At 44.4% G+C, this 25050-nt stretch overlaps 1 protein-coding gene across 1 annotated transcript in view; it reads left to right on the plus strand.

Annotated features, from left to right (window-relative positions):
• ITPR3 (inositol 1,4,5-trisphosphate receptor type 3) overlaps window positions 1-25050 on the plus strand; it is a 116814-nt gene that overhangs the window by 24236 nt on the left and 67528 nt on the right. The window contains exons 2-4 of the mRNA XM_035124051.2: window positions 2976-3046; window positions 17356-17477; window positions 24226-24312. Of these exons, the coding sequence (XP_034979942.2) occupies window positions 2976-3046; window positions 17356-17477; window positions 24226-24312 (280 nt within the window). The remainder of the gene's footprint in view (window positions 1-2975; window positions 3047-17355; window positions 17478-24225; window positions 24313-25050) is intronic.

Consider the following 25050-nt stretch of genomic DNA (forward strand, 5'->3'; position numbering starts at 1 on the left):
CACAAATAGAAAGGATTACCGCTGTGGGACCCAACCTTCATCCTGACCCTTCCTGCTGAGGACACCTTGGCATTGAGTAAAAGCTGGTGTATGTCTGAAATTTTGGCTGCCTGGTTAATGTGCTTCCCTAAGTGCCAGGAGCAGCTAGCTGTTTGTTTCACTACCATAGGAAGAGCTGGAAAGGAGACAGATGGAATGAAGTGCTCTAGCAGGCAGAGCCTGATTCTCTGGAGCAACAGGGTCCCCTGACATACAAGCAACAGGTTGTTCAACATGCAGCTGATCTCAGATCCTGCTGGAATCCCCCAGCCTTCTTTTGCAACATTCTCCCCAGCAGAATGTATTGACAGCCTGTGACATGGCACTGTATTGTTTCTGTGAAGGCAATGGGGGGGATTATTGTTGTTCCTTCCACATCTGCCCCGAGGTGGTGTACAAAATCTAAAAATAAAAGCTAAAGAACAGTACACAATTAACAGAAGTCGAGTTTAAAAACAATGCAAAATAGACACCTGTGGCACAGTCTTATTCATTCAACTGGGAAATGTGCTTTACAGTATTAGTAATCTGGGGGTCCTAAAATAAGCTTACCACCTACACCCTGGTTATGTTTTCTACTTGTACACTGTTGTGTCTGCTGCTCTGGCTCTGGCTTACATGGCACGACTAACCTGCATCTCTCTGGCCCAAGGTGTGGCGGCTGGTTGGAGTTGGTAGGGTGGCAAGTCGGGGAAGCCGAGCCAATGACACACAGAATGATCCCTGAGTTTTGTCAATAAGAAGGCAAGCTGGTGGGGGTTTGGCTGAGGCAGACTGAGGTTGGTCAGCCAGTGTCCCCTTTGCCCTAATGGACCTGCCTCCCTTGCCTCTGAGGACTGTAGCTCAGAAACCCTCATGCAAGGATGGAGAACTTTTGGTCCTCCAGGTTGCTGAACTACAGCTCTCATCATCATTGACCATTCTTGCTGTGGCTGATGGGAATTGCAGTTCAGCAACATCCAGGGGGCCACAAGGGTTTCCCACCCCTGTCCGAGTGGAACCACAGGCCCTTCCACTCTGTTGAAGCTTATGACTGCTCAACCAAGGTGGTCTCCATTCTCATAGAAGGCAGAGGGAGCTAGCCAGACCTGGAGCTTCTTGGTTTGAGGTTGACTGCTGCTGGAACATGTGGACTCTGTTCATATGGATTTTCCAGCCTGGGCACTACATGGAGCTGTCCAGTCACTGTAGCTGGAGACTAAGTGGCCTCAGAAGTTATGAGGGCCTTTCCCCAGCTTGGGCTGGTGCAGCAGCTGCAACGGTTCCTGGATCAGGATAATTTGCCTGCAGTGATCCATGAGCTGGTAATAATCTCAAGGCTGGATTACTGTAACACACTCAATGCTGCGCCTGCTTATATGGTCTCCATATCAATGTGCCCTTCCTTCTTGGCTCCAGTGTTTAAACAGTGACACATTTGAATGATTAAACATTCAGTTACATCATTTAAAGCTTGCAGCCATAGTCAAGATAGAAATAAACGTCAACAAAGGGCAAGATGCATCAGAGCTATTGTGGCTCCTGAAATGGGGGGGGGGGACCCTAGGTTTGAGGAGGTACACCTCCAGCATCTGTGTTATACTACTGGCCTCTATTGATTTATGATGACAGTGTTCTGCGCTATGTTGCAACTGGAAGCATACATGCCAAAATACACGGAGGAGTTATGTTATTTTATATACTGAGAGGGATGGTGGCAAGTTACCAAACCACCTTCCTCATTATCATAGTGCAGAGGGTTTCTGTTGACAAATAGGAAATAACTTTTTAATTGCACAGAATGTTTATGTATTAGGTACTGTTGCCTAAGCAGGCTGAATGAATTATCAAGGTCCCAGGTTTAACCCCTGGTATCTCCAGCTAAATGGATCTTGGGTAGCAGGGAGAAGAGAGACCTGGTCTTTCTGTCCTGGTCTAAGGCTTCCTCTCATGTTTCATATCCAAGCACTCACTGTGGTCTTATATTAGCCAATGTGGAGAAAGTCTCCAATGTGGAGGAAGAGTATACAGAGAGACAAAAAGATTCTTCAACATTTAAGATCATAGTGGAAAGCGTTCAAAAACATGAAAGGTTATCACTGCTGATGTTGCGTTATTTCCAAAATGAAACAAAAAGGAATTGTAATTCTTAGGTTATTTTGGAAATGATTATTCTTAATAGAGAAGTTAGTTGATACTTAGAATGAAAGTGATTGTTCTCAAATATATGGGCTGTCAGAAAGATGTACCAAATTATGTATTTTGAGTAACTCAGTCTGGTATGAGTAACCCCAGATGTTCAAAATCATGAATTGTTTTCATTAAAGTCACAAGACTTTAATTATTCTGCAATTTTAACACATAATGCATTTTGAAGCTTTTGCATTAGCTGTCTGTTTTAGAACATATTGGCAAATGTTAATTTTCAAGTTTCGCTGCACTGCTACAGGATGTTCAAGATTTATTTTTATTCATTTTTTTAAAAGGGAATTTCAAATTTATTTTTCAAAGCATATTTGGTCTCGTGTGTGTGTGTGTGTGTGTGTGTGTGTGTGTGTGTGCAAACGAAAACAAACAAACCAGATGCCTGATTGTTTGGATACCCCGCCCCAAGGTGCTGCTGGTGTACCATAAAATAGTGATGCTGTATTCCCAAAATTTAAGACTAGGTCTAGGAATCTGTGTTATTGCTTTTAATTATTTTTGCAGCTTTGGCAAACACAAAGCAGGACGTCACCCTGTGTCTCCTGTTTTCTGTGATAAAGGTACAAAGGTAAAGGACCCCTGGATGGTTAAGTTCAGTCAAACTTGAATATAGGGTGCGGCACTCATCTTGCTTCAGGCTGAGGGAGCTGGCAGAGCAGGGAGACAGTAGAACAGATAACTTTTCAGACCATTGAAACCACTGAGTTCAAAGTCAAATACCATAACTGAATGTTCTCTTGCTCATTTTTCAGGCTGGTGGATGACCGGTGTGTGGTGGAGCCGACAGCTGGTGATTTGGATAACCCACCCAAGAAATTTCGAGGTAAGAGACTAATGAAGCAGTAAAGTCAACATTTTTGCTGGATCAACTGCTTTGAGATTCCCTAAAAACAATTATCTGTTTAGGTACTGATTTGCAGTTGGCATTAGCAGTGAGTGGCACAGCTACATTACTGCTACAAGTCTAGAATCATGAGTACTAATTTGGTTGTTATCCACAGCCCTCTCACAGAAAGACAGTTTGTTGGGATAACCACTAAACTTAAGAATCCTTTCCTTGTCAGCTCTGTCAAAGACAAAACATATTTCAAACTTTTTATATTTTGGTGCCTTCAGTTTTGCACTCTTTGAGAGAGTCAGTGATATCTTATTGATATCTTTAATTTTTATCACATCACATTTACTCACTACATTAGCCCCCCAGGAAACCCTATTATTAATTATTTTGTATTTTTATTATCATTACTTTACTTTGGTTTATTACAGTCTTTACATTAAGGTTGCTGGATAGGTCCCAACAATTTAAAATACAAGATTCAAAACAGTTTAAACAAATCACAAGAACAGGGTAGGTCTCAAAAACATATAACTTAAGTGTCAAAAGCCAGGGTAAAGAGGTGTATCTTCAACACAGACAAAAAGGTGCCAGATATACCCTGTTTCTCATATTTTAAGACATACCCATAAAATAAGCCATAGCAGGATTTTTAAGCATTCAAGGAATATAAGCCATACCCTGAAAATAAGACATAGTGATAGGCGCAGCAGCAATGCCGGCCGCGGCAGGAGGAGGAGGAAAAAAATAAGACATCCCTTGAAAATAAGCCATAGTGTTTTTTTTTGAGGAAAAAATAAATATAAGACGTGTCTTATAATATGAGAAACACGGTATTTTTGTAAGGAGGGAACTCCACAACCTAGAACAGGGATGGGCAACCTTTTGAGCCTGGTGTGTCAAAATTCGCCAAAAAACCGAGCATAACTCGAGTGGTGTGTCACTTCGAGGAAAAAAACACATATAATTTCGTGATATTTATAGTTTAAATAACAAAAATGTATAATTGTTTCCCCTTAAAAAAAAGAAAAAGGGGAGGGAAAAATTATTAGTTTTTTTTTTAAAAAAAACAATTAAAAAAAATATTTAAAAGGGGGAAAAATAAGGCAAAACCCAGAGGTCTTTCCCAGTGGGACTCTGGGCTCAGGCCGTCCTCCAATGGGTCTGCCGCTGGGGAGGTGGGCTCGGGTTGGGCCTGTGCAGGGGCTTCTTTTTTCTGCCTCCGGAGTGCCTCAAGACTGTCCGTCAGGTTCACGGGGTGGGGGTAGGGTCCGGCAGCTCCCTGGTTGCTGCACTGGTGGCCCCCAGTGTCCGGGCGGTGGAGGTGGCAGTTTTGGTGGCTCAGGAGCCCGTCCAGCAGCTCCTGCAGCGCTGGTCACTTTCAGGAGCTCCGCAGCTCCGTGCCGACCGCCATCTTGCCTTGCCGGAAGTCCACAAGGCCCCCAGAGATGCGTCACCTGCGACATTCCGCCGCCGGCCGGAAGTGAGGTCTCATGCGGCCGCGTGTCACCAAAAATGGCTATGCGTGTCAGTGCTGACACGCGTGTCATAGGTTCGCCATCACTGACCTAGGAGCTTCCACAGAGAGATCCCTCTCCTGGGCCACCACTCCTTGAGTTTTTCTGAGGGTGGTAGAACTATCAAGAAGACCATATCTGCTGATGTTAACATCCAATAAGGTTTGCAGGGAATGAAACTGCCTTGGAAGTATTTGGAGCCAGGTCATTAAGGCCTTAAAAGTTAGTGTGAGCATCCTGGATTGGACCAGGAAACAAACCAACAACCAGTGCAGTTGTTCTACAACAAGGGTTGTGTGGGTTCTGAATGGAATCCCAGCCAGTAACGTGACCATTGCATTTTTCTTCTTCTTCCAAACTTCATTGATAATTTTAAAAACAATTACCAAGCACAAAGTGCTGTCTTCCAGGACAAATGCAGGTACAGATATTGAAACAGACTTAGAAAATCTTTTACTTTGGAGATTAAGCTCATGTCCACAGGGTATACTTCAATCTAGAGTGTTACGATAATTTCTCCTTAGTGACTGCTGTGACTGAGACAGAAGGGAAATCACTGTACTATTGTTAATTGTTTCTGAGTTCAAGGGCAGCCCCATGTTGAGCACATGGCAATAATCCAGTCTGGAAATTACCAGAGCACAGAGGGTTGAAGTGTAGAGTACAGTATAAACAAATAGAAGTGAACGAAATGTTTTTGTTTTTGTAAAAGGTCAATAAAAATATTATTTAAAAAAAACAAATAGAAGTGAATAACAATAAATCTTGTCAAGGGTTCACAGCATAGGAGCCAACTCCTAGGGTCTGAGGTCCCTTCAGCCCCTGCAATAAAATATATGAGGGGGCTGCCACCCCCCAGTTGATGGGCATTGCCATTCAAATGGTGTGCGCATGCTGTGTCTTGTGATCAATTATGTGGGACAGGGTTTTCCTCCCGCAATATTCTATCCAAGTTGGCCCCCCTGGTTCACAGTGTATTGTAGTTCTAATCTTACTTTTAAGTTTTGGATTGGAGCTGATTGGGATTGTAACAAGTGGAAGTATAATCTATTTATGCTGTATCAAACCGAATGGAGAATTGCATGGATAGATAGGAGGAAGCAAGCAGACAATGACTGCATTTCTTCACCCCACTGGCGGAGCTTCAGGCTCCGGCACCGGGGGCGGGGCTGGCGCACATTCTGGGGGCATGGCGCGCCGTCTGGAGGGGCGTGATGTGTGTTCTGGGGGCGTGGCACGCATTTTGGGGGCATGGCGGGCAGCTGCCATGGTGCCCTCGGGATCGTGCTGCCTGGGGCGGAACGCCCCTATCGCCCCTCCCTTCCTACGCCCCTGCTTCACCCCGCAACCCTGTGAAAGGAGCGAGAGTCACAGTGGGCTCTCCTAAGCCACTGCGGCCATCTCCTCCCCATCCCCATCCCCAGGCAATCTCCATGCTTGGCGCTCTGCTGTTGTGTCAAATACCCTGCAGGCCAAACTTTTTAAATGGAGCCCCCTCTGCATCTTGTTTCCAATATCCAACTCCACCCATTGCTCCCTAGTACACAGCTGCTTCCCCATAAAAAGCAGGAGCAGAACAAGAACAGGTTCCAAGGTGAAGGCATGAAGGGACCTCCATTTAGAATATTTGGCACTGCAGGAGCTGCTGAACTACAACTCCCATCTGCCGCAGCAAGCATGTCTAAAGGCCAGGGATGATGGGAGTTGCAGTGCAGCAACATTTGAAGGACCAAAGTTCCCCCATCCCTGGTTTAGACGGATGGGCCTTCTGACATCCAGCACACTCAACATGGCATTGGCTGACATGAATGCCCAGGTACGGAAGGGGAGGCTACCTTGGCTTCTTATGAAAGGCATTTCTGTGCCTGCTTCCCTTGCACATGGTGTAGGGTTGCAGCCTGAGTGTTTCAGCCAAACGCTGAGCAGCCAAGAAGCCACTCAAGCCAATGCCAAAGCAATAAATTTTATTGGGAGCTTGCATTGGCTCTCTAATGCCGGTTATGTGGCCGGGCTCCCAAGCACATTCGAGTCAGTAGGGGTTTTCTTTTTTAACTGAATGCATTCTCTGATCTCTCTGGCTGATGCATTGACTTGGTTAAAAAAATTATTTGAAGTTAGACCAAGCTGGGGGTAGAACAACATGATTTAAAGACAAAGCAAAATCTGAAACTTAAAACTGATACAGGGGTAGAATAAATTTCAGTATCATATAAAATATAAGTCTTGGTTCTCAAGATTCCCCCCTCCCAAATGCTATTGTTAAAGGGAGAATAATACTTAACCTTTTTATGGTGCTTTCAAAGTTTTCTTGGTGTTCAAAGCTCTTTTTTTGCATCTATTATCCGGATGCGATCCTTACCTGTAAGGTAAGTTGGTATTATCATTAACCTCCACTTAGCAGATGGGAGACTCAGGCTGAGAAAGTGGATTTCCCAGTGCTACCTAGTGAGCTCATGGAGTTGTGAGATATGAACCTAAGATGTCCTGATTCACAGCTCAGTTTCTGAACCACCACACAACATGAGCTGTCTTCTCTGCAATTTGTTTCATTCACTCTGTTTTGGCAATGTCAGATACTTGGAGGTATGCCAACTAAGAAAGGGCACAGGAAGGGAGGGCACTTCAGGAATACGGTTAATTTGCTAAGCTTTGTGTATGCTACCTTAGATTATTTTTTAGTATTCACTGTGGTGCTTCTTGAGCTCTGTTCATTTATTGGTAACAAGAGCCAGTGGCGTTCTGTCAATCAAACATTAAACATTGTTGGAAATGTAAAGGTGAATGTAGGATATATACCTAGGAAGGTGAACTCAATCTTATTATATTTCAGTTCAAGGAACATTCCCCCAAGGCTGTTGGTGGAGTGCCTCTTTCTCACCTCGTTCAGGGATGTTTCCATTTGAGCACCGATGAAAACAAAATTGCAGGTGTGGCTAAATAAACATGGTGCAGAATTACCTAGTCTGTTTTTCCTAGTGATTTGAGGGAAACTTTGGGTCTGGGTTATCTAGCCAATGTTTCCTCCATCTTGATTTCTTTGACAGCTACTGTTGATAGGTAGCTATGCTGCCCCCCCCCAGAAGATAATTCGGCAGGCTGCCAACAAGATCAGAACCACCTCTGTTGCTAGAACACACAGTGAGAGGCAGGCCTATCCAAGGATATTGGAGGTTTTGCGCTCTCTCTCTCTCTCTTGTAATATGGGAGGGTAGGTCCTTAGCTGAGCAGGAGAGCACCTGCTTGGCATGCAAAAGGCCCCCAGTTCAATCCCTGACATTTTCAAAAAAGGCTGGGCAGGACCTTTGTTTGAAATCCTGGAGAACCATTACCAGTAAGCATAAATAGTACTGAGGTAGATGAACCAATGGTTTCTTGGAATAACCTAAGGTCCCCCATGATGCTGAATGCTGGAAGTGTGGGAATGTTGTGGGTAGCAGGAGAGGATATATTGATTAAATATTATCCTTCCTCACGCTAGTGAGTCAGTAGCAGAGTACATTCCCCAGTGTATAGCAGGAAGCTAGTTGGTAGATTCAGTTGAATCTCTTTACTTAAACAATCTAATCTGGCTTGTCCACATTGGGTTAGTTCCTGGTAAATTCCCTTTGTTCCCTCTTAAAAAGAATAAAGACACAAAAGTCTTCTTTTAAAAGTAATGATAAAAAGTTTACAGTACTTACATTCAGTTCACAGTAGGTTCCCTGAAGGCAGGCATTAGCTTGTAGTTACAGAAAAGGGTTTGAGTTAATCCCATATGGGAATGAGCCCATGTGCTGCTGGCTGAGAGCCAGCAGACAGCAAAATAACATCAATATCAGAAGAGAGTCAAAGAGGAAGATGGCTGCGTGACTGGCCCTTTTACAGGGCCTCACAGGGTCACACCCATCTACCTGGTCACATACAGGGGGGAGGATGCTCCAGACAGGTGTGACAGGAAGTCCTCCTGGCTGGAGTAAGATCCCCTGTGTGTCTACTCTGGGCAAACAGGAAGTGTTGTACTTGACTGCTTATGTTACATCCCACAGGAAGAGGACAGACAAAAGGAAGAACTCTCTTCTCACTGTGCATAGTTAAACTATGGAATTCACAGCCACAAGATGAAGCAATGGTTCTCATCACCAACTTTAAAAGAGGCTTTGACAAATCCGTGGACGATAAGTCTACCAATGGCCATTGGCTGTGATGATGACTATGTCCTACCTCCAGTATCAGAAGAGGTGTTCCTCTGAATGCCAGTTGCTCAGGAGTACAAATGGTTAGAGTGCTGCCATGCTCGGGTCCTACTTTTGGGCTTCCCCTTGGCATCTGTGTGGCTGAGAGAGTACAGGCTGCTGAACTAGATGGGCCTTTGATCTGATGAAGTAGGACTCTGATGTTCTTAGATAATCTGAAAGAAAAATAATAATCAGAAAAGAGCCTTATGAAACTGAAGCCTACCAACACTTGAAGCCCAATAGGCATTCAGGATGTATTATCTGCTAAAGGAGCACGACGTGTCACAAACCATAGTATCACGTGAACATCGTGGACAGATATGTCACTGCAAATATTTAGGATTGGTGAGTTGCGTTTTGCTAGAATTTAATCAGGAAACAGTCAGAGCTCGTGGCCTGGAGGGATACAGGCAGTTCCAGAGAAAGTCAAGCTGGGAGAAGCAATCAAAGCGAGGGCTCAGGCAGCAGTCAGTAGCTTTTAAGGGCCAGATGACTGACTTATTTTATCTGTGCTGGGCTGGTAGCTGCATCATCATCATCATCATCATCATCATCATCATCATAATTATTATCTCTTACCCGCCCTTCCCCATAAAGTCCTATGGCAGGTTACAGCAATTTAAAAATACAATATTAAAAACAGTTTATAACCAATTACAGTTATGAGACTAGACTGGGAACGAAAATACTGTATGTACATCTATATCTCCAGGTATCTCTATATATCCAGGGTGTCAAATACTAGGGTAAGGGTGTGTGTCTTCAGCACCTTTGGTACCACTTTCTGGCCATCTCCTGTGGTGATGCTGGTGATGTGCTTGTGCACTACCATAGTGGCATTGGGGCTGTCACAAGAGTCCTTTGTGTTATATCAGAAGTGGGGATGCCCCCCCCCCTGGTTGAGGACATCATCAGTGGTGGGGGACCTGTGTATCAGCAGTGGCTAGGGCCCAAAGTGGATAGGTCAACCCTTCTCTCTTCTCTTTTCTTTCTCCCCATCCATTTTTCTTTCTTTGCCACTCTCCTTTTAGACCTGATACCTGGTGATTTTCTCCTTGGACACACCCATAATATGCAATTCCAGCTCCTGTGGAAATGGGCAAAGTGCTATTGAGGCTTTTTTGTGCTCCTGTGCCTTTGATTAAAATGTTATACAGTATGCACTTTCCTAGGACCCAGGTGGCGCTGTGGTTAAACCACTGAGCCTAGGGCTTGCTGATCAGAAGGTCGGCGGTTCGAATCCCTGTGACGGGGTGAGCTCCCGTAGCTTGGTCCCAGCTCCTGCCAACCTAGCAGTTCGAAAGCACATCAAAATGCAAGTAGATAAATAGGAACCGCTACAGCGGGAAGGTAAATGGCGTTTCCATGTGCTGCTCTGGTTTACCAGAAGTGGCTTTGTCATGCTGGCCACATGACCTGGGAGCTATACGCCGGCTCCCTCGGCCAATAATGCGAGATGAGCGCGCAACCCCAGAGTCGGTAACGACTGGACCTAATGGTCAGGGGTCCCTTTACCTTTATGCACTTTCCTAGGACGCGGGTGGTGCTGTGGGTTAAACCACAGAGCCTAGGGCTTGCCGATCAGAAGGTCGGCGGTTCAAATCCCCGTGACGGCGTGAGCTCCCGTTGCTTGGTCCCTGCTCCTGCCAACCTAGCAGTTCGAAAGCACCTCAAAGTGCAGGTAGATAAATAGGTACCGTTACGGCGGGAAGGTAAATGGCATTTCCGTGCGCTGCTCTGGTTCGCCGAAGTGGCTTAGTCATGCTGGCCACATGACCTGGAAGCTATACGCCGGCTCCCTCGGCCAATAATGTGAGATGAGCGCGCAACCCCAGAGTCAGTCAGGACTGGACCTAATGGTCAGGGGTCCCTTTACCTTTACCTATGAGTAAGCCCCATTGAACTGGGCTGACTTACTTCTGAGAACTTTAGAGAACTGCACTGTGGAAATCTCTTTGATGATGTAGACACGGTGCCGGGAGAAGAGCTAACCTGAGCCACTCCTGTTTGGCACACTTCAGCCATGCCTTCCGTGACTCAACTTTTGCTAATTGTTTCCTATGCATGCGAGAGCCATGGATTCTCAAGCATGTCTTTGTGGTGTGTTGGCTGCCTGGTGTCCCGTTCCAAAGGAAAAAAGGTGATGAGTCAGGAAAGGGCAGGGCAACTCTTGGCCTGTGAAACAGGATGTCAGGGCCAAAACATCGGTTTTCTTTCCTAAAACCATCCCTTCTCTTAGTCCTCGTCCATTCCAACAACCCCCCTTTCCCTATAAGTATAGAGGCTCATTTCCCTTCTCAACAATTTCTCTTCTGACTTGCCTTGTCACCACACTCTGGCCTAAGAATCCACCTAAACAAAGCATTTGGATGGAATTCATACGCTCCGGCTGCCCCTATGCATCAGGGACAGACATCAGGGCTGGCTCTACCATTAAGCAGAGTGAGGAAGCCACTTCAGGTGGCAGATTCTGGTGTACGTGGGTTGTTGGTGACAGCATCCCTCTCAGCTGCTCCTTCTGCTCAACTTATTTATCAATACATTACACAAACATACAGAAACGAATTCAAATACAAGCATTAAAAATACAAAAAGTATGATTCTTAAAAAGGAAGTAGGAGCGGAGGACGGATAGAGAAAAAAGTCGTAAGAACAGTATTTAAAACCAATTGTTCTAGAAAAACCACTAGGAAATGTATCCGCATTCTTCCATCTCCATGTTAAGGAGAAGGCTACATTTCAGGGGGAAGGCAGCCCACAACAAACAAATGGGGGAAGCAAAACCAGAACTTGAATTCTTTTCAGACGCAGACTTTTGACCTATTGCTCAAGCGATGGCACACATTCCAAGCTGCCTATGCGTTTTGTAGCATCGTATAATGCTCATGGGTTGAAAATATCCTCCAGCTATTTGCAAGTTTAAACAGAGTGATTGGCAGCTTGTGTCAGTTTTAGGGGCTATTAAATTGCTCGTTGCTCTTCTACCACCATTTTATCTACTGGTAATCTTTTTATCCTTGCCCTTTTGTTTCCAGGAGTATCCTGTACAAGGCAACACTATAGATATAATTGTATGTGGTAGTGATAATGTTTCCTCTATTTGAGATGGAAAGGGGTACAGTTATGCCATTGTCAGAAGTATTGGCTTTTTAACGTTCGTGCATTTGTTTATTTCAAAATATATCTACGCTGCATTTCTATGCAAAGCCCATCTGAAATGGTTTACAGCAATAGAAGAACTACAGTGGTACCTCGCAAGATGAAAAGAATTCGTTCCACGGGTCGTGCCTTCTTACAAAAATTTTCATCTTGTGGAAACAAACGGCAGACGGCCAAAACAAACAAACAAACAAGCAGCAAAAACCCCCCCGTCTTGCGAGATGTGGCCATAGAAAGCTTCGTCTTGCGAGGCAACAAAGAATCGCTAGACGCTTTCGTCTAGCAAGTTTTTAGTTCCACGAGGCATTCGTCTTGCGAGGTACCACTGTATATCATTTAAATACAAAATAATGAAACCCATCCTATTTGTTAGGTTTGACTTGCTCATGGTTTTCTGTGTATATATGTATGTGTGCTATGATATTTGTGCTTCTGGAAGTGAAAAACCCCTTTGCTCTGCTGTCACTTGTCCTTGTCTTGTTTCCTTTGCCACAGCTCAGAATGGAAACATGCACAGGAAAACAAAACAGAAATACACTGTCTGTATTGGGTAGAATGCTTTCAGATCTGCATACACACATTTCTTTTCTGGGGCTTCCTGCATCTTGCTATGCAGTGGGTTTTTGAAACAGAATGGATTTCATATTCTCACAAGATATGCAACGAACCTAGCGTGAATCCTCAGGTGTTTACACTTTGCCATCCTGGGATTCAGGAAATTTGACCCTGAATGAATGCAGTGCCAGCAGGGCATGTGCCACTCCAGGGCTGTTTCTCCTCTTGACGTCATAGGATTTCAATAAAAGCAGCTTCAGGTTACTGCAAGGAAACCACTGCAAGTAATAACATTGACTGGTCCAAACACTCAGAAAAATCTCACTCTCTTGAAAACTGCTGGAGCTGACACACCTTTTGTGCAGAGTTCTAGCTTTCAGGAAAATTCACTCCCAATGAATTTCAGAAGGCTGGTCTATTAACTGCTCAGACAGTGGTTCAGCACTTTTTATATTCTGTGATATAATTATTTACAGCACAAGATTAAAAATGCTATCCTCAACTTCTGGTCTTTGGCACATGTTATCACATCCTTGTGGGTCTTTGAGCTTTTTTGGTCCTAGGACTGTGTAGGGTCTTACTGGGCAATTTCTAGAAATAGAACCCCCCCATTTCAGGTTCACTTTTTGAGACAAAAACACGTGGGCCTAGATTCAACAAAACAGTTGTATCAGCAATGAGTCTGGCTAGTGCAGTGTGGCTTTCCCTCATCTTCTCTCCCCATGTGCCTATGCACCCCCCCAATCAACCCCAGAGGGTTGGGAGAATCCCTAGAACAGCACATGGGGGCAGGAGAGCAAAAAATGGTTGCGCTGGCAGAACAATAATAATAGTGTGAAATTGAATTCCTCCCATGGTTTTGTCAAAAAAGACGAGACAATCTGTTTGCCAAGCAGCAGACACAGCTATAGTGGTGACCTGCACCAGACGACTTATGAAACCTCCAAATTAAACTAAACTAAACGCGGGTGGCGCTGTAGGTTAAACCACAGAGCCTAGGGCTTGCTGATCAGAAGGTCGGTGGTTCGAATCCCTGCGACGGGGTGAGCTCCTGTTGTTCGGTCCCTGCTCCTGCCCACGTAGCAGTTCAAAAGCACGTCAAAGTGCAAGTAGATAAATAGGTACCGCTACAGCGGGAAGGTAAACAGCGTTTCCATGCGCTGCTCTGGTTTTGCCAGAAGTGGCTTATTCATGCTGGCCACATGACCCGGAAGCTGTACGCCGGCTCCCTCAGCCAATAAAGCGAGATGAGCGCCGCAATCCCAGAGTCGTTTGCAACTGGACCTAATGGTCAGGGGTCCCTTTACCTTTACCTTTAAATTGAACGAAGTATATAATTCTGAGGCATGGATTTCTTTCCTGCCCTGGTTTGGACCTTGGCATTTCGCTGACTGTATTCCTCTGATCTTCCTTAAGTTTCTTTTGTGGATTGGTCTTCAAAGATCACTGATGATATTTCACTTCATAGTGAAACTGCCCTGATATTCCTTTTTAAACACCCCCCCCCTTTGGGCCCATGCAAATGTCACTTAAGGCTTTCCTATGTGCCTCTGTTTGATTGCAAATGACACACATTCATGCAAATGGCTGCTGGAGATTTACTGAATCTGTATGTTTCTAGAGAAGCAGACTTCTTAAATAGCATTTGCACACCTCTTCAGAAACGGGTATTAAGCTGCACATGTTCAAAAAGTCATGTTGGCAGCAGCCCTTAGAATCCAGCTAAAATCACATAGTTCAGCTATGAAGTGTCTGGACTTGGCTGGGCCAACAGAAATGTCTGATCACAGCTTGGCAGTTCCTTCCCCCCGCCCCTTTCCATGCTTTCCCTGAGGCTTTTTCAGCAAGGCAGATCCCCATGTTTGGACACGTTTTGGGGGGGGGAAAGGAAGGTGTTCAAATCTTGTACGTTGTCAGAGAGATGACAATAAACGCTTTAAGGTTTTTTTTAAAACACACACACACACACACACACACACACACACACACACACACACACTGTGGGTGGCTGGCTGGGTGTAACAGACAACATTATTGCACATAAACCCCACCCATTGAGGACATAGCAGCAGGACCGCTGATTCCATTCATACCCTCTGCTCAGAAGCAGCTCTTGTGTCCAGCAGGATCAGCAGGAAGCAGAGCCATTCCACTAATGTATTCACACCTCTGCTCTAATTCTGGTGCTCAGTCCTCAGGGAGACTTCCAGCTAAGTCACCGAACTGCTGGTGCAGTTTAACCTTGACACGACTCACTTGCAAGCACATGTGCCTATTCCTTTGGTGATAATGGCAGAGGCAAGGAGTGGGGGCGACCCTGCGCTAAATGATGTGGGATGCATTGTCCACACTGACTGCTGTGGCTCGCCAGGGTTTCAGTTAGGGTTCTCTACCAGTCCTACCCGGAGATGCCAGGGTTTGAACCAAAGACCTTCTGCACCGAGCAGATGCTGTACCACTCAGCTACATCCATTCCTTTTGCTGTATCCCTGGGGATGCCAGCGCATTGCTGTACCCTCAAGCTCCATTTATTCTCTGGGTTAACCCTTCTTTATTTAAGTGATGGTCTTTGGTGAGGGTGCAGGGCTGATTTCCAGGTAGGAATTTTGAAACTTTTTGGCTCAGCCCTTATTCTTGTCTGGCCTTCCTCAGAACACTCTGGTTAGACCTCACCTGGAATACTGTGTCCAGTTCTGGGCACCACAGTTCAAGAAGGATACTGACAAGCTGGAACGTGTCCAGAGGAAGGCAACCAAAATGGTCAAAGGCTTGGAAACGATGCTTTATGAGGAACGGCTTAGGGAGCTGGGCATGTTTAGCCTGGAGAAGAGAAGGTTAAGGGGTGATATGATAGCCATGTTCAAATATATAAAAGGATGTCATATAGAGGAGGGAGAAAGGTTGTTTTCTGCTGCTCCTGAGAAGTGGACACGGAGCAATGGATTCAAACTACAAGAAAGAAGATTCCACCTAAACATTAGGAAGAACTTCCTGACAGTAAGAGCTGTTCGGCAGTGGAATTTGCTACCAAGGAGTGTGGTGGAGTCTCCTTCTTTGGAGGTCTTTAAGCAGAGGCTTGACAGCCATCTGTCAAGAATGCTTTGATGGTGTTTCCTGCTTGGCAGGGGGTTGGACTGGATGGCCCTTGTGGTCTCTTCCAACTCTATGATTCTATGATATATGGGCTCCCAGCTTGTTACCTGGAGGAGAAAATGTATGAAAAATAAGAAATTGTACCATTAATCTCCAGCACAGGTGATTGATGACGCATTGGGGCACATCAGTTCTTGTACTGAGAGACAGTAAGGACCCACAGCCCCTTCACGCACTTGTTCAGTACATGAGAGGTTGTTTTGTGTGACGCTCCCTCTAGTTTTCTATGTACAAGCATTTGTGTGTGAAGTGTGTATATGAATGTGGAAATCTGAGCATTTGCCCATCTATGAGCACCTACCAGCAGTAGAACAGTACAGACCAGGCAGAGGTTGACCACTTAGTCTGCTGTTTGTGAGGAGCTGGTCCTAATTCATGAGGAGGAGTCAGGACCTGCTAAGGTAGGGGTTTCCAATATGATGCTCTCTAGATGCTATTGGATTGCAACTCCCAGCATCCCTGATGGTTAGCCATGCTGTGTGCAGACAATGAGAGTTGGGAGTCCAGCAAAACTCGGGGAGGGGGAAAGGGGGGGGTCACCACATGCATTAACCCTGTGCTAAGGAATTCCACTGGCATGGGAGGTGAGGTGTCCTTGGGGTGGGACTTTGCCAATAGCAGAAGCAGCTGTGTGGAATGAGACGACCAAAAAATGGCTTCCTTCCAGAACCGGTGAGAATAATTTTTTGCGCCTGCTTATTCATCACTCTCTGATGAATAACTGACAGGTTTGCCAGCAACTTGGGACGGGATCCAAGAATGGAAATTATTTTCTTCTAGTGTCTGAGGTTTCTGTGGTGCTATTTTAGGAGCAATTAAGAGCCATCAAGGACTTTGGTTCCATCCACCTGGGACCATCTTTCTAACAAACAATTGAAATCACTGCCAGTTTTCAAAGCACTTTTCACATGTTTTGCCAGGGTGGGGCAAAAATATCACTCAAGGATCGTATTAATCTTCAAGCAGGGGAATTTAAAGAACTTTTTAGGGTAGATCTACCTTTAAATACAAGGTTGCTAGTTCCCCCTTTTAAAAAATGGTCACAGTGTGAATGGCACCCACAAATTGCAAGGCTGATTTTAATTCTTTCTCAACCCTCCTTTATTTATTTTGATAATGCATTTTGTGCAGGGTCAAATGTGAAGAAGAATTATTCTTACTGCTTAATAGAACTTTTCCATCCTTGCCGAAAAGCTGTACATGCTATTACATTTGCAGGAATTGCTATTGCTTCCTAAAAGATGTATGAGAATCTCTTTTCCTAGCATTTGAGAGCTACAGGAGGGATGGCGATAATGAAAAACGGCCCTCTTTTTCTAGCATCTAAAAGCTGTAGAAGGATTTGCATTCTCACATAGCTCTTAGACACTAGCAGTGACACAAGGGGAGGTGGACTCCCACAGCTAAGAGTCTTGTCTTTTCCAGACTTTTCAGATACTGTATGTAAGATTTACATCGTATTTAACCTGAAAGTTAACATTAGTAGAAAGAGAATAATTTGGTGAGCAGCAGCTCTTAATAATCAGTGGTGAGCGTTAGAAGAATGTAATGCTTTCAGGCTTCCCACAGGCAATTGGTTGGCCACTGTGAGAACAGGATGCGCTAGATGGGACATGGGCCTGATCCAGCAGGCGCGTCTTATGTTCTTATGAATTGTGGTTTTAGCAAGCTAACGCTTGCTAACGTCTTCTCGTTACAGATTGCCTCTTTAGAGTATGTCCTATGAACCGCTACTCCGCCCAGAAACAATACTGGAAAGCCAAGCAAACCAAACAGGACAAGGACAAAATAGCCGATGTGGTACTGCTGCAGAAACTTCAGGTATGACAAGCTCCAAAAAACGTATTAACCACATTTCTTTCTGATCTGGCAAGGCTGGAGGACCTTTCCATTGCTTCCTGCTTTAGACCTTGCTGTATTGTCTATTGTCTACCCTCAGCATCATCCTTGCTGCCCCCTGGAATTTGTAGGGTGGAAGGCCAACAGTAGGGGGAGCCAGAGCCAATGACAGGCAGAGCCAACTCAAGAGCCAGCCTCTTGGTTGTTCTGCCACCCTCAGAAGCTCAGCGGTAAGGGATTCTCTGTGGCAAAGCCTCAGTTGTGGAATTCCCTCCCCGCAGAGTTTCATTTAGCAACTTTCATCATATCCTGGTCTCTCTCTCTCTCTCTCTCTCTGTGTGTGTGTGTGTTTGTGTGTGTGTGTGTGATACCTTTGTGTATACAGTGATACCTCAGGTTTCGAATGTCTCCATTGATGAACGTTTCGGTTTTCGAATGCCGTAAACCTGGAAGTAAATGCTTCGATTTTCGAACACACCTTGGAAGTCAAACATGCCACACAGCTTCTGCTGAGTGCAAGATCTGGAGGTGTAGCTGTTGGCTATTGAGGTTTTGGGTTTTGAATGTTTCGAAGTCAAACCGTCTTCTGGAATGGGTTATGTTCGAAAACTAAGGTACCACTGTATGTATGTATGTATGTATGTATGTATGTATGTATGTATGTATGTATTTACAGTGGTACCTCAGGTTGCGGACCTGATCCGTTCCAGGGTGCCGTTCGCACCCCGAAAAATCTGCAGCCCCAGCGGCGCTTTTTGCGCAGGTGCGTGATGTCAGTCGCCGAGTCTGCGCCTGCGCAAAGTGCAATTTTGCGCTTCTGCGCAGGTGCGTAGGTTATGGACGCGCCGAACCCAGAAGTAACCTGTTCCGGGCCTTCTGGGTTTGGCGCGTCTGTAACCCAAAAAGACGCAACCCACAGCGGACGCAACCCAAGGTATGACTGTATGTATGTATGTATGTATGTACGGATGTACAGTGGTGTCTTGACTTACGAAGGCGATCTGTTCCGCGGTGCTCTTCGTAAGTCGAAACCTTCGGTTGTTGAAGCGTCTATTGTGCATGATTTTGCGCTTTGCGCATGCGCAGACTGTGCGGGCGGCGAAAAGACTTCTGGGTTTGCCGACTTCGTAAGTCGAAACCTTCGAAAGTCGAGGCATTCGGATGTCGAGGTACCACTGTATATGGGATGCACTCTATTGTGATAGAAAATTGTTTTTAATATTGTATTTTTAAATTGCTATAACCTACCCTGGGAAGAAATAATAATAGTAATAATCCTCCAGATTTATCTTCACTGCTTTATAGCATATAAACTTTCTCTTTTGGGGGAATTTTATTTATTCATAATTTTCAATTTTATACCGTACATTTCACTAATTTTATACATTTCACTAAAAACTTTCTTTTAAAAAAAGCTGAGATTCTTAGGATGCTGAATTCTGTGCCCAGAACCATTCCTGCATGTGTGCATTGTGCAACTGGGAAATGCACACTGGCCTGACTTTATAGAAGGGCTTGTATTTGCACTGCCATTTCACACACCCCCTCTGTATAATGAGCCCCAGCTGTTCTTCTGGTTCCCCGGATCATGTCCAGTGCCTCCCCCCCCCCACCTTGTGTAATGAGATTCTAACAGTAATTCACACCATCAACAATTGTGGTTAGCCTACATGGAGACAAATGAGTAAATTAATATTTGAAATGTAATGGAAGTAGATTTTCTGTGCAAGGAGGGGCATAGCTTGGCTCCATTGTTCCTCACCTCTCCCAGCTGAGGCATTTATGTAACGCATTGATATGCTGCCGCTCAGCCATAATTTCTGAGGAGTGTCCCCAGCAAAACAATAAATAAAAAGAGCAAAGCAAAAATGCAAGTCCAACACCCAAACAAAATAACCCACAACAGAAAAAAAAAGATTTAAAACAGAGGCAGAAAAACCAGCCCTAACATTCCTGATTCTTCAAAAGTGCTTGTGTGTTTTGAGGCTACAATGCAGCCTTGTTGCAGACAACTTTTAAAAAACGAGGCCTGTTTTCATTTTTTAAGGACACCCCCCCCCCTCACCAGGTTAGGCTGATAACTGTATTTCAATCAGAGGAAATGATTTTCTAAAATAGAAACAGAAAGAACGGAAATCCAGTCACACCTTTTTTTTTTTTTAAGAACGATCTGAATTTTCCTGGGGCAATTCTCCCAAATATTTGAAGCTGAACGGCACCATCAGAGCCAGCTTTGCAGCAAAGTTTTGCACGTGTGTACTCAGTATCAAGTCTCAGTGAGTTCAGTACACAAATCCCATTAAACTGTGTATTGGGTTGCAGTCTAAATTCATTTTGGTGGCTTTGGTGAAATTGTAACCCATTTTTAAGCATCCTGATGGACTCTGTTCTGCTCCATTGGGGTGATCAGAAGGCATTCCTGTCCTCCTTCCCATGTTGAACCTAGGTGAGATTCTGCCTTCTGAGCCCTTGTTATCTGGTGTTCAGGCAGGAACAGCAACATCCTTAGAGCTTCCACCTTCTAATTTTGGGCCTTTCATATGGAACACCTTAGCTGACCAGCTCCCTTCTGAGCCTTAGAAGACTGGTTTTTGTTTTAAATTATTATTTATGAAGGCTCTTTGAATTGTAGGTGGGCTAGAGATAGAGGCTGCTTTTATTCAGTCCTTGGCTATTTCCTGATCCCTGCTGGTTATGCTATTGTTTGCTAATTTATTTATTTTGGAAAATATATCTTGCTCTCTGTCCAACAATCACTAAAACAACAAATACAGCTACAAGTCAGGAGCAGATAAAATGCTAAAGTAACAAATAATCTTAACATGCAAGTACCGGTCACTGCAAAATTAAGACAAGAGATTAACAAACAATTGAATGGCACTGTAATTTTTTATTGTGGGCAGAGGTTTTTTGGCGAATGAGGTTTTTTTTAGAAATAACATTGATTCGTGTTAAAAGTAAATGAATGCACAAAACCATCCTCCTTTGCCAGTCAATGTGGTTTGCAGGCTTCCACATGGGAAGATCTGTTCCCATGTGGGCTGCGCGTTCCCCTATACACTGTGCTTGCTCAGTTCAAGCTCCACTCCTAGCCTAGCCTTCTGAAAATGGGATCCCTTACCTGCTTACTTGTTGATTTGTAATTCCTTGCCATGAAGGTTATTCCTCCAGCTGTGCTCTGTCTAAGAACCAGTAAAGTTATTTAAGGTGGGTCCACCACTTACACATAATTTACTTACATGATTGCAACCTTAGGCACATGCCCAATGAATGGATGAATGAATGAATGAATGAATGAATGAATGAATGAATGAATGGAGATGGGAAATCTGTGCCACTGAAAGAGCTTTTTAAGCCCTCTGCTTTGCTGACCTGACTCTGGGAAGGGCTCTCAAGGGCTCTAGTAACCATGGCAAAGCAGAGCTCCCATATGTCCAACCCTTGGGGCTGATGCAAAAGGACACCCTGCCCCATGGTAACAAAATCTGCCAGGCTGAGGAACCAGGTCACACTCCCCCATCTTGCTTCCAACAAAGGTAATCAAGCAGGGAAACCAAAGCTGTTCCAAACTGTGTACACATTTTAAGCTTAAAATGCATCTAAGGTCATTCTTACTCTCAATGGCTTGGGGATCGAAGATGGCTTGGGGAAAAAACTCATCAAAACGCAGAAATTCCTAAGAAACAACAGGACAGATCTAGATTGTAGCTAACGTTGTATGTACACCACTTCCCAGACTGCATTGGATGCAGAGTAAAATTCAGACACAAATTCAATCTGGACACAAATTCAGGCTGGAAGCCAGATTGAAATGCAGCTGCAAATGGGCCTACTGGTTCAAAAATATAATTGTGTCTTTTTAAAAGCTCTACCCTAGGCAGATGCTAAGGGCTGGCTTCCAGTAATGCTAGCCAAGGGTTCCTGTTGTTTTCGGTTTGGAGTGGAGATGGGCAGATTGGTTCAATTTGCACCTGTGCAGTGGCACTTCATTGTTCCTGGTGAGCCATAGTTTGTTTGAACTCTGGCTTACTGTTACATGCAAACTAGGCTGTACTATACTTTCTCCAATCATGGTGTAGAGAAGGAAGCTACAGGTCACTGAGTTCTCTCCGCAAACAGTGGAAACAATCTGTCACATATTGTTTTTACAGCTGTTAAGGTTAAAAACTTGCATTCAAAAAGCAAGCAAACTAAAAAGAATGCAGATGCCTCTTTCTCCTCTCTCCTCTCCTCTTTCATTAGGTTTTCCCCTTTTCTTCTTCCTTCCTTTGTTCTATTTTAGACCAAGTAGCTGTTTTATATTAGTATATTATAAAAAAGATACTTTGTAATTGGTATGTATTTTTGTATATCTCCGAATAAGTATCAATAAATAATAATTATTTTTTTAAAAGCAAGCAAGCAAGAAGTCTCACAAAACTGAATTTTGCATCTAGTATCTTAATGTGAAATTGGGAATATGCACAGCCCTGAATACAGACCATTGTGCCAGTTTAACCTTTATGGGCGACACTCAGGAAGAGCAAGGACTCCACTGAAGCACAGAGAGAATTTCAAATGGTGCCTTCATTTGCTGTTGCTTCTGATTTCTTCCTAGGATCAGAAGGTTCAATCATGCACACTTTTCTTTGCCTTGCGTACCTAGATCCGTTCCACTATCTGCTGCATCCCATACTTCCTGTACTCTGACCCAGCCCAGGAGCCTCAGGGGTTATTTGCTTATTTTTCTTTCAGTTCCTTTTGCTGCCGGTATTTCTCCTGAGCAGCAGGCTTGTCCCAAACTGTGCGTGCTCTGCTTTCCTCCCCTTTGCTACCAGACTGGAAACCGAGTCAAATATTAATCCGGTGTTTTGGAGAGATCAGGGTTTAATTAAATAAAGAGTGCAGTAGCGTTTCTGAGGGCTTTGGATTGCCAGTGAAGCATCTGAGAAGAGCCAGCCTCTGCCAGGGTGGATTTGTGGTCAGGGCACCACCTACTTGGAAGATGGTTTTGTTCCATGGCTTGAAGTGGTTGACTCATGGCTAATGGCTGTTCTCTTGCACCGCACAAGCAATTCTCTTTCCTGCAGGGCAGCCTCAGGAATCCACCCTCACCGCTCCTTTCTTTTTTTCTTTTTCTTTTTTCTTTTACATAGTCAAACATTTAATCTCATTACATTTGTTGTATTTACAATTTATCTTTTACGTTTATCCATATCATTGTCTCCTAGTCTTAATTCTCGAATTAGAGATTCAGCTTAACATTCAAGACTTAAACTTAGAATTTAAGATTACAAATTCGACTTCCACACGACTTTCTTCTGCTATTTTTGAATTCGTATGTCTGGTTGCGTGGTATAACATTCCTTATAGTTTCAGTCCATTTTCAGCTTTCTTCATATCATTATTAAACCTTTATATTCTTACTTATATCTTCTTACTTAAACCCCATTTTTTGTTTTTTTTTCTTTGTTTGTTTGCTATACATTGTATTTGTATTTTCTATCTGTATATCCAATAAAGATTTCTAATTTGTTGTGGATTCATTTCCTTCTGCGAGTAATTTCTTATTAAAGATGTTATTTTAATTCTACTATCTTGTCTATGTATGTTATAAATTTTCCCCATTCTTTCATATACACCCCACTGCCTTGCTGTCTTATTCTCGATGTTAGTTTTGCAATTTCCATGTACTCCACAATTTTCTTTCGCCAGTTTTCCACTGATGGAATTAGCTCTTGTTTACAAACCTGAGCTAGAATTACCCTTGCTCCTGTATTCGCATAAAAAGTAACCATTTCACGTCATCTTTCTCAACATCTTTGCCCACCATTCCCTACAGGAATGCCTCCGGCTTCTTTTTTATTGTATATTTTAAGATTTTTTTTAAAAAATCTCATTATATATAAAGGTAAAGGGACCCCTGACCATTAGGTCCAGTCGTGTCCGACTCTGGGGTTGCGCGCTCATCTCGCATTATTGGCCGAGGGAGCCGGCGTACAGCTTCCAGGTCATGTGGCCAGCATGACAAAGCCGCTTCTGGCAAACCAGACCAGCACATGGAAACGCCGTTTACCTTCCCGCTGTAGCGGTTCCTATTTATCTACTTGTACTTTGATGTGCTTTCAAACTGCTAGGTTGGCAGGACCTGGGACCAAGCAACGGGAGCTCACCCCATCACAGGGATTCGAACCGCCGACTTTCTGATCAGCAAGCCCTAGGCTCAGTGGTTTAACCCACAGCGCCACCTGGGTCCTTTCATTATAGATATCCTCCCAATATTTCTTGACTTTTCCTCGCCGCTCCTTTCTTTATCAGATACTCATCTGACCTGCAATGTCCTTACAGTTATATCTCCAATCCTCCTGAAGTGAACTGAGAAGTAGCAAAGAGCTTAGCAGGCTGAAGGGAAGTCTCCCTGAACATTTCCCCTGAACTGATTTCATTCCAACAGTTCAGTTGTATGCAAAGTGGCATGAACCTACCACGCGAGATGAAGAGTGCAGTTGTCATGGACATCAGAGCTGGTGTGAAGGGTTGACATGGATGGGCATCTGCCAGAGGCCTACATCCCAGTGGGGGTCCCACTGGCAAGAGCCCCCTGGTCTTGCTCTTCCTCTTCATCACAGCAAGCTGCCTGCTTGTTCTTCACCTGCCTCTTGCTCTGACTCTTGATTTGAAGTATTCCCTTCATTTTTTTTTGTATATCCTGGTTTGGATTCATTCTGCTATGGTCTGTGTTTCCCTACAGCATGCTGCACAGATGGAGCAGAAGCAGAACGAAACCGAGAATAAGAAGGTGCATGGGGATGTGGTGAAGTATGGAAGCGTCATACAGGTATGGAAGGTTGTTTTTCTCCTCCGCTTCTGAGAGCTGGGAAAGGTGAAGGAAAGGCAACCAAAAGCGGTTGGGGGGGAGTGGGGCGGGCAGAGCAACTCGCCTTTGAGGAAAAGAAAGGTTTAGAGAAAAATGGTGATTGAGGAGGGATGTAGAAAAGCATGTATGGTGTGGGAAATGTGGACAGAGAGAGGTTTTTCTCCCAGTCTCCTAATACTAGAACCCGGAGATACCCAACGAAGCTGAATCTTGGGAGAGTCGGGGAAGAAAAGAAAGCATTTCCTCACACAGTGCGTAGTGAAATGATGGAATTCGCTTCCACAATATGTGGTTATGACCACCAATTTAGAAGGCTTGGGAAGGAGATTAGATTACTTCCTAGAGCAGGCATCCCCAAACTGCGGCCCTCCAGATGTTTTGGCCTACAGCTCCCATGATCCCTAGCTAACAGGACCAGTGGTCAGGGATGATGGGAATTGTAGTCCAAAACATCTGGAGGGCCGAAGTTTGGGGATGCCTGTCCTAGAGGGTTAGGCTCTCAATGGTTACTAGATATGATAGCTGGTTATGAGGTGGCATGCCTCTGAATACTATTTTATTTATTGGTGAACAACAACAGTGTGAGAGAGCAATTGCCCTCATCTCCTGCCTACTGTGTTGGCTACTGTGGGAAGCAGAATTGGAGTGGTGTGATTCAGCAGGGTTCTTATATTTCTGACCCTACATTTTTGCTCCCAG

This window comes from Zootoca vivipara, chromosome 7 (genome assembly GCF_963506605.1).
Source record: "Zootoca vivipara chromosome 7, rZooViv1.1, whole genome shotgun sequence".
In the NCBI taxonomy this organism is placed as follows: Eukaryota; Metazoa; Chordata; class Lepidosauria; order Squamata; family Lacertidae; genus Zootoca; species Zootoca vivipara.